Source organism: Haliotis rufescens, unplaced genomic scaffold (assembly GCF_023055435.1).
Source record: "Haliotis rufescens isolate VD_foot unplaced genomic scaffold, xgHalRufe1.0.p SCAF_2, whole genome shotgun sequence".
In the NCBI taxonomy this organism is placed as follows: Eukaryota; Metazoa; Mollusca; class Gastropoda; order Lepetellida; family Haliotidae; genus Haliotis; species Haliotis rufescens.
The window spans coordinates 307,110-321,623 of NW_025963890.1; the positions used below are offsets into that span (position 1 = coordinate 307,110).

At 44.2% G+C, this 14,514-nt stretch overlaps 2 protein-coding genes across 6 annotated transcripts in view; one reads left to right on the forward strand and one right to left on the reverse strand.

Annotated features, from left to right (window-relative positions):
- The first annotated feature begins 3,960 nt into the window (after positions 1-3,960).
- On the forward strand, positions 3,961-10,131 carry LOC125381853 (proline-rich protein 36-like). The gene is made up of 4 exons (XM_048399170.1): positions 3,961-3,981; positions 4,578-4,599; positions 7,712-9,349; positions 10,127-10,131. The coding sequence occupies exons 1-4, from the start codon at positions 3,961-3,963 to the stop codon at positions 10,129-10,131; spliced, it is 1,686 nt and encodes a 561-aa protein (XP_048255127.1).
- LOC124119621 (delta(24)-sterol reductase-like) overlaps positions 6,965-14,514 on the reverse strand; it is a 47,629-nt gene continuing 40,079 nt past the window's right edge. Inside the window, exons 7-10 of one of the 5 annotated variants that reach the window (XM_048399450.1) lie at positions 13,119-13,297; positions 9,292-11,558; positions 7,817-7,939; positions 6,965-7,762 (exon numbers count right to left, since the gene is read on the reverse strand). In XM_048399450.1, coding sequence (XP_048255407.1) covers positions 11,405-11,558; positions 13,119-13,297 — 333 coding nt within the window. In that variant the 3' untranslated portion in view covers positions 6,965-7,762; positions 7,817-7,939; positions 9,292-11,404. Of the gene's footprint in view, positions 7,952-8,194; positions 11,559-13,118; positions 13,298-14,514 lie in introns of all 5 variants that reach the window. The other 4 variants (XM_048399449.1, XM_046482184.2, XM_048399448.1 and 1 more) reach the window with 4 other exon arrangements.

Here is a 14,514-nt window from a genome sequence, read left to right on the forward strand (position 1 = left end):
TCACCAACCGCCTCATCCATCCCATGTATCGACGTTGCACGGCAGTCATCAATGAACATGGCGGACCCACGGGATACTGACTTGTGATGCCATTTTCTCAGCGACTAGTGTTGAGTTTCACTTTAAGAACATTTGACACTAATTTCAAACTTCATGATCAGTTTTGCCAAGTTTCATCTTTTTAATATGTCTCAAAGAATGTTTACAGTGTTTGGACAAATAAGGTTTCTCATATATATATATTCATGGTGACGTTTCTTTTGCGGTTCAGTATAGTTTAATAATGAAAAAATGTATCCATGCAGTGAAAGCATTTTCGGATTTCGGATTGCGTCGATAATACGATTACTACTCCCTTGTTGTCATCCACGTTTTCTGGTATATTGCTACACTTGTGTATTTGTCGTCATTCACTTGATGCTCAGTTAATGAATTTAATACAGGTATGATTAGTGGTAGCACCACTCAGAATACCTGACGAAGGTTCCCATTTGGTATTTATTGTGTTTGTGGTAATTATTCAATCTAAATCCAGTTTTGAAGCGAGGTGAAATGTGTGTTATGTAATATGCACGTGGCAGCCCCGCAAGAGATGAATGATCAGTTGATTTACTTTTTTGTAAATCAACGGATCGTTCTTAGTCATCAAAGGATTAACAGAAAATACATTGATTGATAAATCACTGTTATCTTGCACAGTGGATATGTCAAAAGTGAGTGTTTACATGTCTAGGTTTACTAAAACAAAGGGAATACACTCATATCATGGCGTGAGGTGCCAATGTAAAAACAACATACTTTGTCCAAAGGGTTAACCGATACTACGTTGATTGACTGCTCATTGCTATCTCACTCAATGGAGTTTTTAGGAACCGTGGACGTTTTGAAAATAGTTGTCAATTGGGCTTTCTCAGCCGACCCTTGAGACTTGACACCTATGTGAAACACCTGAAACAATCTAAGTGATCAGTTGAGAAACGAACACGGGTTATAATACCCCAAAACGATATATACTCTTCAAAAAAAGAAACTTGACATAGATGTAAAACCACTTTTTGCCAAATATCTAAAATAATTACATTAAATGAGAACCAAATAAGTCAAACAGAAAGATGATGTGTCTATAATTCGCAAAACACATACAAAGCACATAAACGTAGCGTTTGGGGGTCAATTTTACAGCTTCATCCAAACGCACCCGCCTGTAAAAAAAACGTGCAGCACAGGATCCTGCATTTAGGCATGCAGGCCCCCCTGCTGAATGGGTATAAAAATCCACATCAACGGCTGTTCATACAGTCCTTATAACGACAGTAGAGGCAGTGACAGAATGCCAAGACTGAATGCAGCTCAACGGAACAACGCCATTGGGAGATTACAAGCTGGAGGAACTCAGCAAGAAGTGGCCAGGCACTTTGGCGTATCCAGACAGACAATCTCCGCACTGTGGACCCGATACAACAACACCAACAGAGTTGACGACAGACCAAGGTCAGGAAGACCAAGGGTGACAACCCAAGCACAAGATCGATACATCCGACTGCGACACCTCCGAGACCGCACTACCACAGCCACGTCTACAACCACACAGATCCCTGGGGTACGCAGAATATCAGATCAAACGGTACGCAACAGACTGAGGGAGGCTGGACTTTTTGCACGAAGACCTGTTCGACGTCATGTATTGACCCCCACGTCATCTGGCGGACCGTCTGCTTTGGTGCCAACAGAGGGTTAGATGGGCACGTGCAAGGTGGAGAAATGTACTGTTTACTGACGAGTCCCGTTTCCTACTCACACGTGCTGATGGGCGCGCACGTGTCTACAGACGTAGGGGTGAATGTTACGCCCCCAACTGTGTGCAGCAGGTTGTCCCATTTGGCGGCGGGAGTGTCATGGTATGGGCCGGAATTCATCACGGTGGTAGGACGCCTCTCGTGCATGTGGCAGGTGCATTGACAGATGTGCGTTACAGAGACTTGATCCTACAGCTTTACGTTCTTCCTCACGTCAACGTTCATGGCGGACGGTTCCAGCAGGACAACGCTCGACCGCATATTGCACGTGTTTGTCAGGACTTCTTACAGCACAACAACATCCAGACATTACCTTGGCCAGCCCGGTCACCAGATTTGTCCCCGATTGAGCATCTGTGGGACGAGTTGGATCGACGCGTTCGCAGAAGGAATCCACCGCCCCAAACACTTCCGGCGCTTCTTGATGCACTTCAGCATGAATGGCAGCACATCCAACAGCGTGTTATTGACAACTTGATTGCATCTATGGGTCGTCGGTGTCAAGCGGTGATTGATGCACGTGGTGGGCACAACCGATACTGCCATTTTCTGTACCCCTGTGACATTAACTGTATCGTGTACGTGTGTCTGTCTAGGTGACACGATTAATGTTTTGAACATTGTGTACATTGATCTTCAAACAGTGTTTCAATTATGGTTTCTGTGTCCTATTTTGAAACAATCGCATTATATTACATTTTGAAAGTCAGTGTCAAGTTTCTTTTTTTTTGAAAGTATATATATTTTAAAATATTTGATTGTTACAGAAACACGTGACATCGAATAAGTTTCTTTGTACAGCTGCAAACGTGGGGGATATTGTTCCTTTGTGTGGATATTCACGGATACATTCCTCGAACAAGGAAGGTGCCTAAAATTATACACATAAATTTGGTTGGTTGTAATAATGATATTTGCATTTTCTTTTCCTTCATTTGCTGTAGCACTGGACAGATTCATTCTTGTTCCTCTTGACGTTGTTTTCACAAGTCTTTTCCTTTGTAAGCGTGTATATATTATAGTCAATTTGTAAAATGTGATTCTCTCAGGCAATTTCTAAAATGCGTAAATATTTCAGTCATTTTGACTGAAAAATCTGTCCATTTCTTTAACAGATTGACTAAAATTGATTAAGACGATCAATAGTTTCAATTAAGAAGCTGAATGTATTTTGCATACGTTGCCATTCTTGTCAGCATACTAAGATGAAGTGAGTGAGTTTAGTTTAACGCCGCTTTAAACATTATTTTATAGTTACATCACGGCGTGGAAGCTTGATGTGGGAGGAAAGCCTGAAGTGAAACGGGGTTAACATAGCAGAAAATATGTATGTCTGTAAAATCCTGAGAGCATATCAGATTTCTGATTTCAGATTGTTATTGCACTTCATCTGACATGATGACAATAGTGAGTGTACATTAGATAAATTTAGGGTATCATCTCGTTGTTCAAGAGAGCTGAATTTAATAGTACGTGTGCCTTTTCGTAGATCTTTATCCGGCGGCTAAATTGCTGCATATCAAATTTTATAATGATATGTGTGGAAATGGCTCTATAATAGTGTGTGTGGCGGTCACACGTAAAGTTGTGCTTGTTTTATGGCACGGAAAAATAACGATAGCCTTACTGCATAAAGGAGTATTTGTGTAAAAGCCTTCAGCCTGTCTCCTGGGGATATCAGACTTGTAGATTGTTTGCTCGTTCAGTGATTCATCAGTTCCCCCAGCCACATGCCAGAGATTTATAGTCCAGTGATATACAATGTCAGCGTTGTGTGCACGATCTGGCTCATGCCACGAGATGTATAGTCCGGTGATATACAATGTCAGCGTCGTGTGCACGATCTGGCTCATGCCACGAGATACGCTTCAGCTCGTGGTTACACAATACTTGGGTTACAGCCTCACCAATAAACTCAGCTGATGTTACACATTGATTTTTTAATTTAAATAACTTGAACCCAAGACCACAAGTTGATTATATATTTTTGTCTGTTGGGCCAAGAGCAGGGGTTATTACATTACACCATTAACTGTTTTCGGAGATTATTATTAGGTACAGGTATATCATCTCACATCTTCCCTCGGCAAGGTTGGTAACTGACGGGAAAAGGCCAGTTTCCATCCAGGCTTTTAAAGTTAGTTATCCCACTTGCCTCGGGAAGATGATCATCTCATCTGTGCAGGTATGTCATCTCATCTGTACAGGTATGTCATCTCATCTGTACAGGTATGTCATCTCATCTGTACAGGTATCTCATCACATCTGTACAGGTATGTGATCTCATCTGTACAGGTATGTCATCTCATCTGTACAGGTATCTCATCTCATCTGTACAGGTATGTCATCTCATCAGTACAGGTACAGGTATGTCATCTCATCTGTGCAGGTATGTCATCTCATCTGTGCAGGTATCTCATCTCATCTGTACAGGTATGTCATCTCATCTGTACAGGTATGTCATCTCATCTGTACAGGTATGTCATCTCATCTGTACAGGTATGTCATCTCACCTGTACAGGTAAGTCATCTCATCTGTACAGGTATGTCATCTCACCTGTACAGGTATGTCATCTCATCTGTACAGGTAAGTCATCTCATCTGTACAGGTATATCATCTCATCTGTACAGGTATGTCATCTCATCTGTACAGGTATATCATCTCATCTGTACAGGTATGTCATCTCATCTGTACAGGTACAGGCATGTCATCTCATCTGTACAGGTACAGGTATGTCATCTCATCTGTACAGGTTCAGGTATGTCATCTCATCTGTGCAGGTATCTCATCTCATCTGTACAGGTATGTAATAGCATCTGTGCAGGTGCAGGTATATCATCTCATCTGTGCAGGTATCTCATCTCATCTGTACAGGTATGTCATCTCATCTGTACAGGTATGTCATCTCATCTGTACAGGTATGTCATCTCATCTGTACAGGTACAGGTATGTCATCTCATTTGTGCAGGTATCTCATCTCATCTATACAGGTATCTCATCTCATCTGTACAGGTATGTCATCTCATCTGTACAGGTATGTCATCTCATCTGTACAGGTATGTCATCTCATCTGTACAGGTATGTCATCTGTGCAGGTATCTCATCTCATCTGTACAGGTATGTCATCTCATCTGTACAGGTATCTCATCTCATCTGTACAGGTATGTCATCTCATCTGTACAGGTATCTCATTTCATCTGTACAGGCATGACATCTCATCTGTACAGGTATGTCATCACATCTGTGCAGGTATCTCATCTCATCTGTACAGGTATGTCATCTCATCTGTACAGGTATCTCATCTCATCTGTACAGGTATGTCATCTCATCTGTACAGGTATGTCATCACATCTGTACAGGTATCTCATCTCATCTATACAGGTATCTCATCTCATCTGTACAGGTATCTCATTTCATCTGTACAGGCATGACATCTCATTGTACATGAGATTTTAAACATTGCAGGAACGCTTTGTTCCACAAACAACCACAGACCTTACCACAAACACACAATTTTTCATTTCATCAATCTAACAGTTCCATCAGTCTGGCAGTTTCATCTATCGAACAGTTTGCACAAATGAACTTTAAGAGAATAAAGGGAGGGTCAAAGCACAAAGCCTGGCAAGTTTCAGCTTCATGGTGTCTGGAGGGAAATAGCCTGGCAAGTTTCACCTTCATGGTGTCTGGAGGGAAATAGCCTGGCATGTTTCACCTTCATGGTGTCTGGAGGGAAACAACCTGGCAAGTTTCAGCTTAATGGTGTCTGGACGGAAACAGCCTGGCTAGTTTCAGCTTCATGGTGTCTGGAGGGAAATAGCCTGGCTAGTTTCAGCTTCATGGTGTCTGGAGGGAAATAGCCTGGCAAGTTTCACCTTCATGGTGTCTGGAGGTAAACAGCCTGGCAAGTTTCACCTTCATGGTGTCTGGAGGGAAATAGCTTGGCAAGTTTCACCTTCATGGTGTCTGGAAGAAAATAGCCTGGCAAGTTTCACCTTCATGGTGTCTGGAGGGAAACAGCCTGGCAAGTTTCACCTTCATGGTGTCTGGAGGGAAATAGCCTGGCAAGTTTCACCTTCATGGTGTCTGGAGGGAAATAGCCTGGCAAGTTTCACCTTCATGGTGTCTGGAGGGAAACAGCCTGGCAAGTTTCACCTTCATGGTGTCTGGAGGGAAATAGCTTGGCAAGTTTCACCTTCATGGTGTCTGGAGGGAAATAGCCTGGCAAGTTTCAGCTTCATGGTGTCTGGAGGGAAACAGCCTGGCAAGTCTCACCTTCATGGTGTCTGGAGGGAAATAGCCTGGCAAGTTTCACCTTCATGGTGTCTGGAGGGAAATAGCCTGGCAAGTTTCACCTTCATGGTGTCTGGAGGGAAACAGCCTGGCAAGTTTCACCTTCATGGTGTCTGGAGGGAAATAGCCTGGCAAGTTTCACCTTCATGGTGTCTGGAGGGAAACAGCCTGGCAAGTTTCACCTTCATGGTGTCTGGAGGGAAATAGCTTGGCAAGTTTCACCTTCATGGTGTCTGGAGGGAAATAGCCTGGCAAGTTTCACCTTCATGGTGTCTGGAGGGAAACAGCCTGGCAAGTCTCACCTTCATGGTGTCTGGAGGGAAATAGCCTGGCAAGTTTCACCTTCATGGTGTCTGGAGGGAAATAGCCTGGCAAGTTTCACCTTCATGGTGTCTGGAGGGAAATAGCCTGGCAAGTTTCACCTTCATGGTGTCTGGAGGGAAATAGCCTGGCAAGTTTCACCTTCATGGTGTCTGGAGGGAAACAGCCTGGCAAGTTTCACCTTCATGGTGTCTGGAGGGAAATAGCCTGGCAAGTTTCACCTTCATGGTGTCTGGAGGGAAATAGCCTGGCAAGTTTCACCTTCATTGGTCCAGTGGTTTCTGAGGACATGTTTGCAGATACCACCAACCCTGACATCCATGGACAACTGATATTATATGCAGGTGTAGCAGGGCGTGGAGTCATCCCACAGATGACATCCTTACCTTGTCAGCTTGCCTCTTTGGTCATGTGGACAAGGCGTCCAACCTCTGATCAAGGTCTGTGGTTCGAATCCCATCACGGGACTCGGAAATTTTATGACCGCTACTTCGGCAATGTATAAAATCACTTGACTTACAGCCAGGTGAGCTAAAAACAACAAAGGACATTGTTTATACATATGCTTGTTTACTTGACTTCAAAATACAGCTTCTGACAACTATTATTTGTATATGAAAACATTATCCACAATAAGTCTGGGAAGGACAAAACCAATTGTATATATAAAACAATGGCTGAAAAGCTATGAGCACTGTAACCATGGTAACCTTGTAGACTGATGGACAGACAACCTCTATAAGCAGAGATGGAGACCAGCTTCATGAGTGGCAGGAAAGGCAGACATGGACAATGATCCTTAGATATGATTATATAAATGTATATAGATCATAACAAAAACAGTCCTGCGTTGTTTGCCCTCAGATTCCTACTCCTATGGTGCCCGGACAGCATCAGCCCCCACCATGCCTACACCATGCCTACACCATGCCTACACATTCCTAGGGGAATAAGTCCTGCTGTTTGTCATTCATACTTGTATTGATGTAAAGCCATATGTATGAATTTGTATTTTATCCTGTCCTAAAAGGTAAAAAGGTTTAAGAAAATTGAAGATATGAAATTTGATTTTGTATCTAGAATAAGATGTGGGATTTCTGAATGATAGACATTGTGTTATATCAGTAAAATTTGGATTGAAAGTACTTCTGTGTTGAGAGAATCTAGCAGATCATACAGGAAACATGATGGGCAGGGCTGTGAACATCACCAGCTGTCTGGAGGAGATCGGACATCTTCATAGGACAAGGCAGCAGCAACAGTTCAGGAGTGTCTTCTGATTATACCACTAAATTCTCAGTTCCCTCTCCCTACTTTGCCCATTCCCTCCCTACTTTGTCCACCCTGGGGCCTCTCCCCACTTCACCCGCCCTGGGGCCTCTCTCCACTTCACCTTCCCTGACACCTCTCTCCACTTCACCCACCCTGGGGCCTCTCCCCACTTCACCCACCCTGGGGCCTCTCTCCACTTCACCCACCCTGGGGCCTCTCCCCACTTCACCCACCCTGGGGCCTCTCCCCACTTCACCTGCCCTGACACCTCTCCCCACTTCACCTGCCCTGACACCTCTCTCCACTTTACCCGCCCTGACGCCTCTCTCCACTTCACCCACCCTGGGGCCTCTCCCCACTTCACCCACCCTGGGGCCTCTCTCCACTTCACCCACCCTGGGGCCTCTCCCCACTTCACCCACCCTGGGGCCTCTCCCTACTTCACCCACCCTGGGGCCTCTCTCCACTTCACCCACCCTGGGGCCTCTCTCCACTTCACCCACCCTGACACCTCTCTCCACTTCACCCACCCTGGGGCCTCTCCCCACTTCACCCACCCTGGGGCCTCTCTCCACTTCACCCACCCTGGGGCCTCTCCCCACTTCACCCACCCTGGGGCCTCTCTCCACTTCACCCGCCCTGACGCCTCTCTCCACTTCACCCGCCCTGGGGCCTCTCCCCACTTCACCCACCCTGGGGCCTCTCCCTACTTCACCTGCCCTGACACCTCTCTCCACTTCACCTGCCCTGACGCCTCTCTCCACTTTACCCGCCCTGGGGCCTCTCCCCACTTCACCCACCCTGGGGCCTCTCTCCACTTCACCCACCCTGGGGCCTCTCTCCACTTTACCTGCCCTGGGGCCTCTCTCCACTTCACCCACCCTGGGGCCTCTCTCCACTTTACCCGCCCTGGGGCCTCTCTCCACTTCACCTGCCCTGGGGCCTCTCTCCACTTTACCCGCCCTGGGGCCTCTCTCCACTTTACCCGCCCTGGGGCCTCTCTCCACTTCACCTGCCCTGGGGCCTCTCTCCACTTCACCTGCCCTGGGGCCTCTCTCCACTTCACCCACCCTGGGGCCTCTCCCTACTTCACCTGCCCTGGGGCCTCTCTCCACTTTACCCGCCCTGGGGCCTCTCTCCACTTTACCCGCCCTGGGGCCTCTCTCCACTTCACCTGCCCTGGGGCCTCTCTCCACTTCACCTGCCCTGACGCCTCTCTCCACTTTACCCACCCTGGGGCCTCTCCCCACTTTACCCACCCTGGGGCCTCTCCCTACTTCACCTGCCCTGGGGCCTCTCCCTACTTCACCTGCCCTGGGGCCTCTCCCCACTTCACCCACCCTGGGGCCTCTCTCCACTTTACCCACCCTGGGGCCTCTCCCTACTTCACCCACCCTGGGGCCTCTCCCCACTTCACCAGCCCTTGGGCCTCTCCCGACTTTGTCCACCCTGGGGCCTCTCTCCACTTCACCCATCCTGGGGCCTCTCCCGACTTTGTCCACCCTGGGGCCTCTCTCCACTTTACCCACCCTGGGGCCTCTCCCTACTTCACCCACCCTGGGGCCTCTCCCCCCCTTCACCCACCCTGGGGCCTCTCCCCCCCTTCACCCATCCTGGGGCCTCTCCCCACTTCACCCACCCTCTCCCTATGTGATACACTATGATTGTGGGTTCGAATCCCGGTTCGCCCCAATTATGTTTCTAGGTTTGTCAGCACCATACCCGTGCTCGTGGGTTTCACCGAAGTGATAAACGTCTAAGACCTACATCACTTTGGGCTTTCCTCCCACATTAAGCTGACACGCCGTGATATAACTTGAATACTGTTAAAAGCGGCGTTAAACCCAACTCACTCACTCACTATGTGATACAGCGTGATACAGTGATACTGTAAGACAAATCCTCTGACCTCCTGAACTATGTCTGCACAGCACGAACAACGATTGTGGATATCACAACACAACAACCACTGACGACACATGGACTTGTATATATACTGGCAAACCATAAAACAAATGAAAGACAGTTTAACAAGTATAACCACAAACCACAGAGCAAAAAAGTCACATTGTGATGTAGTACAACATTTTGATAATGTCTCTTTGACACATGAAAAGGATTTGGAAAAACTGGCCTGTCATCATTGCGGAAACTAAGAAGGATCCTCTGCAATGAATGGTCAAAATAATTGATGCCATTTGAAACACTGTTACAATAAAATTAACTCAAGCACACCTGGACGTCATCTTCGACATCACATCACCGGAAGGAGCACGCAGTTGTGAGATTATTTCAACTAACTAACAACACGTGATTCTAATCTTAAATAAATGCAGAACTATTCCAACTGACATTCAATCATGTATTTAAACCACCTGTATTCAACCCTATCTGTGACGGCATTCAACCCTATCTATAACAGTATTAACCCTATCTGTGACAGTATGAACCCTATCTATGACAGTATTAACCCTATCTGTGACAGTATTAACCCTATCTGTGACAGTATTAACCCTATCTATGACAGTATTAACCCTATCTGTGACGGCATTCAACCCTATCTATAACAGTATTAACCCTATCTGTGACAGTATGAACCCTATCTATGACAGTATTAACCCTATCTGTGACAGTATTAACCCTATCTATGACAGTATTAACCCTATCTGTGACAGTATTAACCCTATCTCTACGACAGCAACATGTAGTGTTTACTGTTGCCATAATTCTGCTTCATGTTAACAAGACAGAAATGTAGTAACTGGAGTATGCTACACATTTCCCCCAAATTGTCTTGTAACGAAGTATTATTTACTGTTCTCATATATTGATTCCACAGTATATTTGGACTACAGTATATTGCCCCAGGATTGTTTGCAGAGCACACATCATCAAAACATTTTGTTATAAAAAAAAACACCAAAATGATATTGATATTTAAACAACAAAGGAACAGTTCTTTTTATGTCCCTCCCTTAACGTGTGTTCTCTCTCCACCTATAGCTAGCACAGTCACTCAACTTCTCATACGTAAGACATACACTAACTGACACAGTCATATTTATGTCAATGTTTTCACAAAATGTGCACTGATAGGGTTAAAAATACATCTTGTGTCAGTATGACGTCCACAGGCGTTGACTATAACACGACATACTAGACTAGCTTCCCCATATATGGACCTACTCTTCATAATCTGACGTTTTAGATTGTTCAACATTTCCTCTATATCATTGGTCACATCAGAATCCTTGTCGTGCCCAATGAAAATATGTTGGTTTTCTACCCGTCATCTGAGTCGATTCATCAGATTTGAGCAAATCAATATCATCCTGATGGAGCTCTGCCAGATAAATCCTTGAAAATAAATGTTGTGGCACTTCAAGGTGGTAAGCTTATAGGTAATATAAATCTTTCTTTTCTAAATCATACAAAGTGACATCAAGTTGAGACAGACTAGATTTTTTATCCATGGTATGTACTACAACTTCTTACTCACACTTTGTGGAATTGTCGATTTATACACCAGCACTGTCAGTGGAGACAAAACACTGCTTTCCAAACCACTGCTTATTATTAGTCAAATCAATTTGTAACTCATCAACAACCTACATGTAAAATTGTCAACAAAATGGCAGAATCAGGATTGAAACAAGAATTGTTGGGTAAACAGAGCCACAATATTTGTTTCCATCGAAAGAATGATTGGTTGACCCTAGGACTAGTCGCGGACTTTGCGGTTGACTTTGTCATAGACTTCAGGGAAAGCCTTCCAGCAGTCCAACTTCAGGCGCATCTTGTCGTACAGGGAGTGGTCGAACATGTCGTAGAACTCTTCGCGGGTGAGGTAGGAATCTGCATACAGCATCTGGAAGCTGGAACAGACAGATGCACATTGTAGGACATACATGTATCACACGAAATAACTGCCTGCCTGCCGGCCCATGGCTGGGAACTTTCCCGTCGGGCTGCATGAATTCTCCTCTACCTGCTCAACTGTCAGGCAGATAGGTTTTTGAATAATAACATATTCAGTTTTATTATAAATTCTTGTAGATTCTCAAGAAATTGTTTGCATTATTTCAACCGAATCAAGACACTAATTGTCTCTCATTTTTTCGATTTTTTTAAATATTTATAATGTGCAGGCAGGTAACTTGGAAGATGGGAGGCAACACTTATGGGTCACCTGCCGACTGTCTTGTTGGGTTTCAACACTATTCAAGCAATGACTTCATACAAGCAATGACTTCATACAAGCAATGACTTCATACAAGCAATGACTTCATACAAGCAATGTGTTCCTGCAAGCAATGACTTCATACAAGCAATGACTTCATACAAGCAATGACTTCATACAAGCAATGTGTTCCTGCAAGCAATGTGTTCATACAAGCAATGACTTCATACAAGCAATGACTTCATACAAGCAATGACTTCATACAAGCAATGTGTTCCTGCAAGCAATGTGTTCATACAAGCAATGACTTCATACAAGCAATGACTTCATACAAGCAATGACTTCATACAAGCAATGTGTTCCTGCAAGCAATGTGTTCCTGCAAGCAATGACTTCATACAAGCAATGACTTCATACAAGCAATGTGTTCCTGCAAGCAATGTGTTCCTGAAAGCTATGTGTTCCTGCAAGGAGGATGTATTTGTGGAGGGCAGTACATAATTGATCAATCTGTTATATGACACAATAATGCGATGTGCATTTACAATTTAAATGGTCATGTAGATCTCATGACCTTCATAGGTCTCTAAATGTAAATTTAGTTTGTACAATCCCATCATAAACACATGTAACACATGAAGTCTGAAACCAGAGATCGATACCATGAGCATAAATCTGCGCCATGCTGGTACACAGAGGGACATTTATCCCTCCCTTAGTTTTATTGTTTGTTGTTTAACGGATCACTCAGCAATATTCCAGCTATATGATGTCGGTCTGTAAGTAATCGAGTCAGGATGAGACAATCCAGTGATTGACATCATGAGCATTGATCTATGCAACTGGGATATGATAACATGCATCAACCATGTCAGCAAGCCTGACCACCTGATCCCATTAGTCACCTCTTACGACAAGCATGGGTTGCTGAAGACCAACTCTAACCCGGATCTTCACAGGGTCGAGGTTTGTTGGCTGTCACAACAAGCAGCTACAAGCACTCAAATGTCATAAACCCAGTCAGAAGAATCTAAGAGTTTGTGAATCTTCAATGCAATATCCCTGATCTGTGAACTTATATAATTATCTATTCTTGTTTTCGCCATGATAAGAAGAGGCAACTCTGTAGCAGCTCATTCTTGCAGACCACTGTAAATAATAATTAATGTCTCACCATGTTATTTATAAAAATGACGAAAAAGCAGTTTGTCTATCTACCCTGACCATGGATAATAGTTGATGTTTGTCTACCTACCCATGGACTTTCTTGACATAGGACTCGATTCTTCTGGTGGACGGGATGGTGTTGAAGCTCGGGTTCTTGGGTGCTCCGTAGGCACCGATGTCAACATACAGTTCGTCCTCACCACTGGCAGGGTGCACCATTCCAGGGTTATTGTACAGCATGAAGGGGCATAGCCACAGTGGGTACAGCTGTCAATAGAGATGATATAGTTAATATACCACAGTGGGTACAGCTGTCAATAGAGACGATATAGTTAATATACCACAGTGGGTACAGCTGTCAATAGAGACGATATAGTTAATATACCACAGTGGATACAGCTGTCAATAGAGATGATATAGTTAATATACCACAGTGTGTACAGCTGTCAATAGGGAGGATATAGTTAATATACCACAGTGGGTACAGCTGTCAATAGAGACGATATAGTTAATATACCACAGTGGATACAGCTGTCAATAGAGATGATATAGTTAATATACCACAGTGGGTACAGCTGTCAATAGGGAGGATATAGTTAATATACCACAGTGGGTACAGCTGTCAATAGAAACGATATAGTTAATATACCACAGTGGATACAGCTGTCAATAGAGATGATATAGTTAATATACCACAGTGGGTACAGCTGTCAATAGGGAGGATATAGTTAATATACCACAGTGGGTACAGCTGTCAATAGAGATGATATAGTTAATATACCACAGTGGATACAGCTGTCAATTGGGAGGATATAGTTAATATACCACAGTGGGTACAGCTGTCAATAGGGAGGATATAGTTAATATACCACAGTGGGTACAGCTGTCAATAGGGAGGATATAGTTAATATACCACAGTGGGTACAGCTGTCAATAGGGAGGATGTAGTTAATATACCACAGTGGGTACAGCTGTCAATAGGGAGGATATAGTTAATATACCACAGTGGGTACAGCTGTCAATAGGGAGGATGTAGTTAATATACCACAGTGGGTACAGCTGTCAATAGGGAGGATGTAGTTAATATACCACAGTGGGTACAGCTGTCAATAGGGAGGATATAGTTAATATACCACAGTGGGTACAGCTGTCAATAGGGAGGATGTAGTTAATATACCACAGTGGGTACAGCTGTCAATAGGGAGGATGTAGTTAATATACCACAGTGGGTACAGCTGTCAATAGAAACGATATAGTTAATATACCACAGTGGATACAGCTGTCAATAGAGATCATATAGTTAATATACCACAGTGGGTACAGCTGTCAATAGGGAGGATATAGTTAATATACCACAGTGGGTACAGCTGTCAATAGAGATGATATAGTTAATATACCACAGTGGATACAGCTGTCAATTGGGAGGATATAGTTAATATACCACAGTGGGTACAGCTGTCAATAGGGAGGATATAGTTAATATA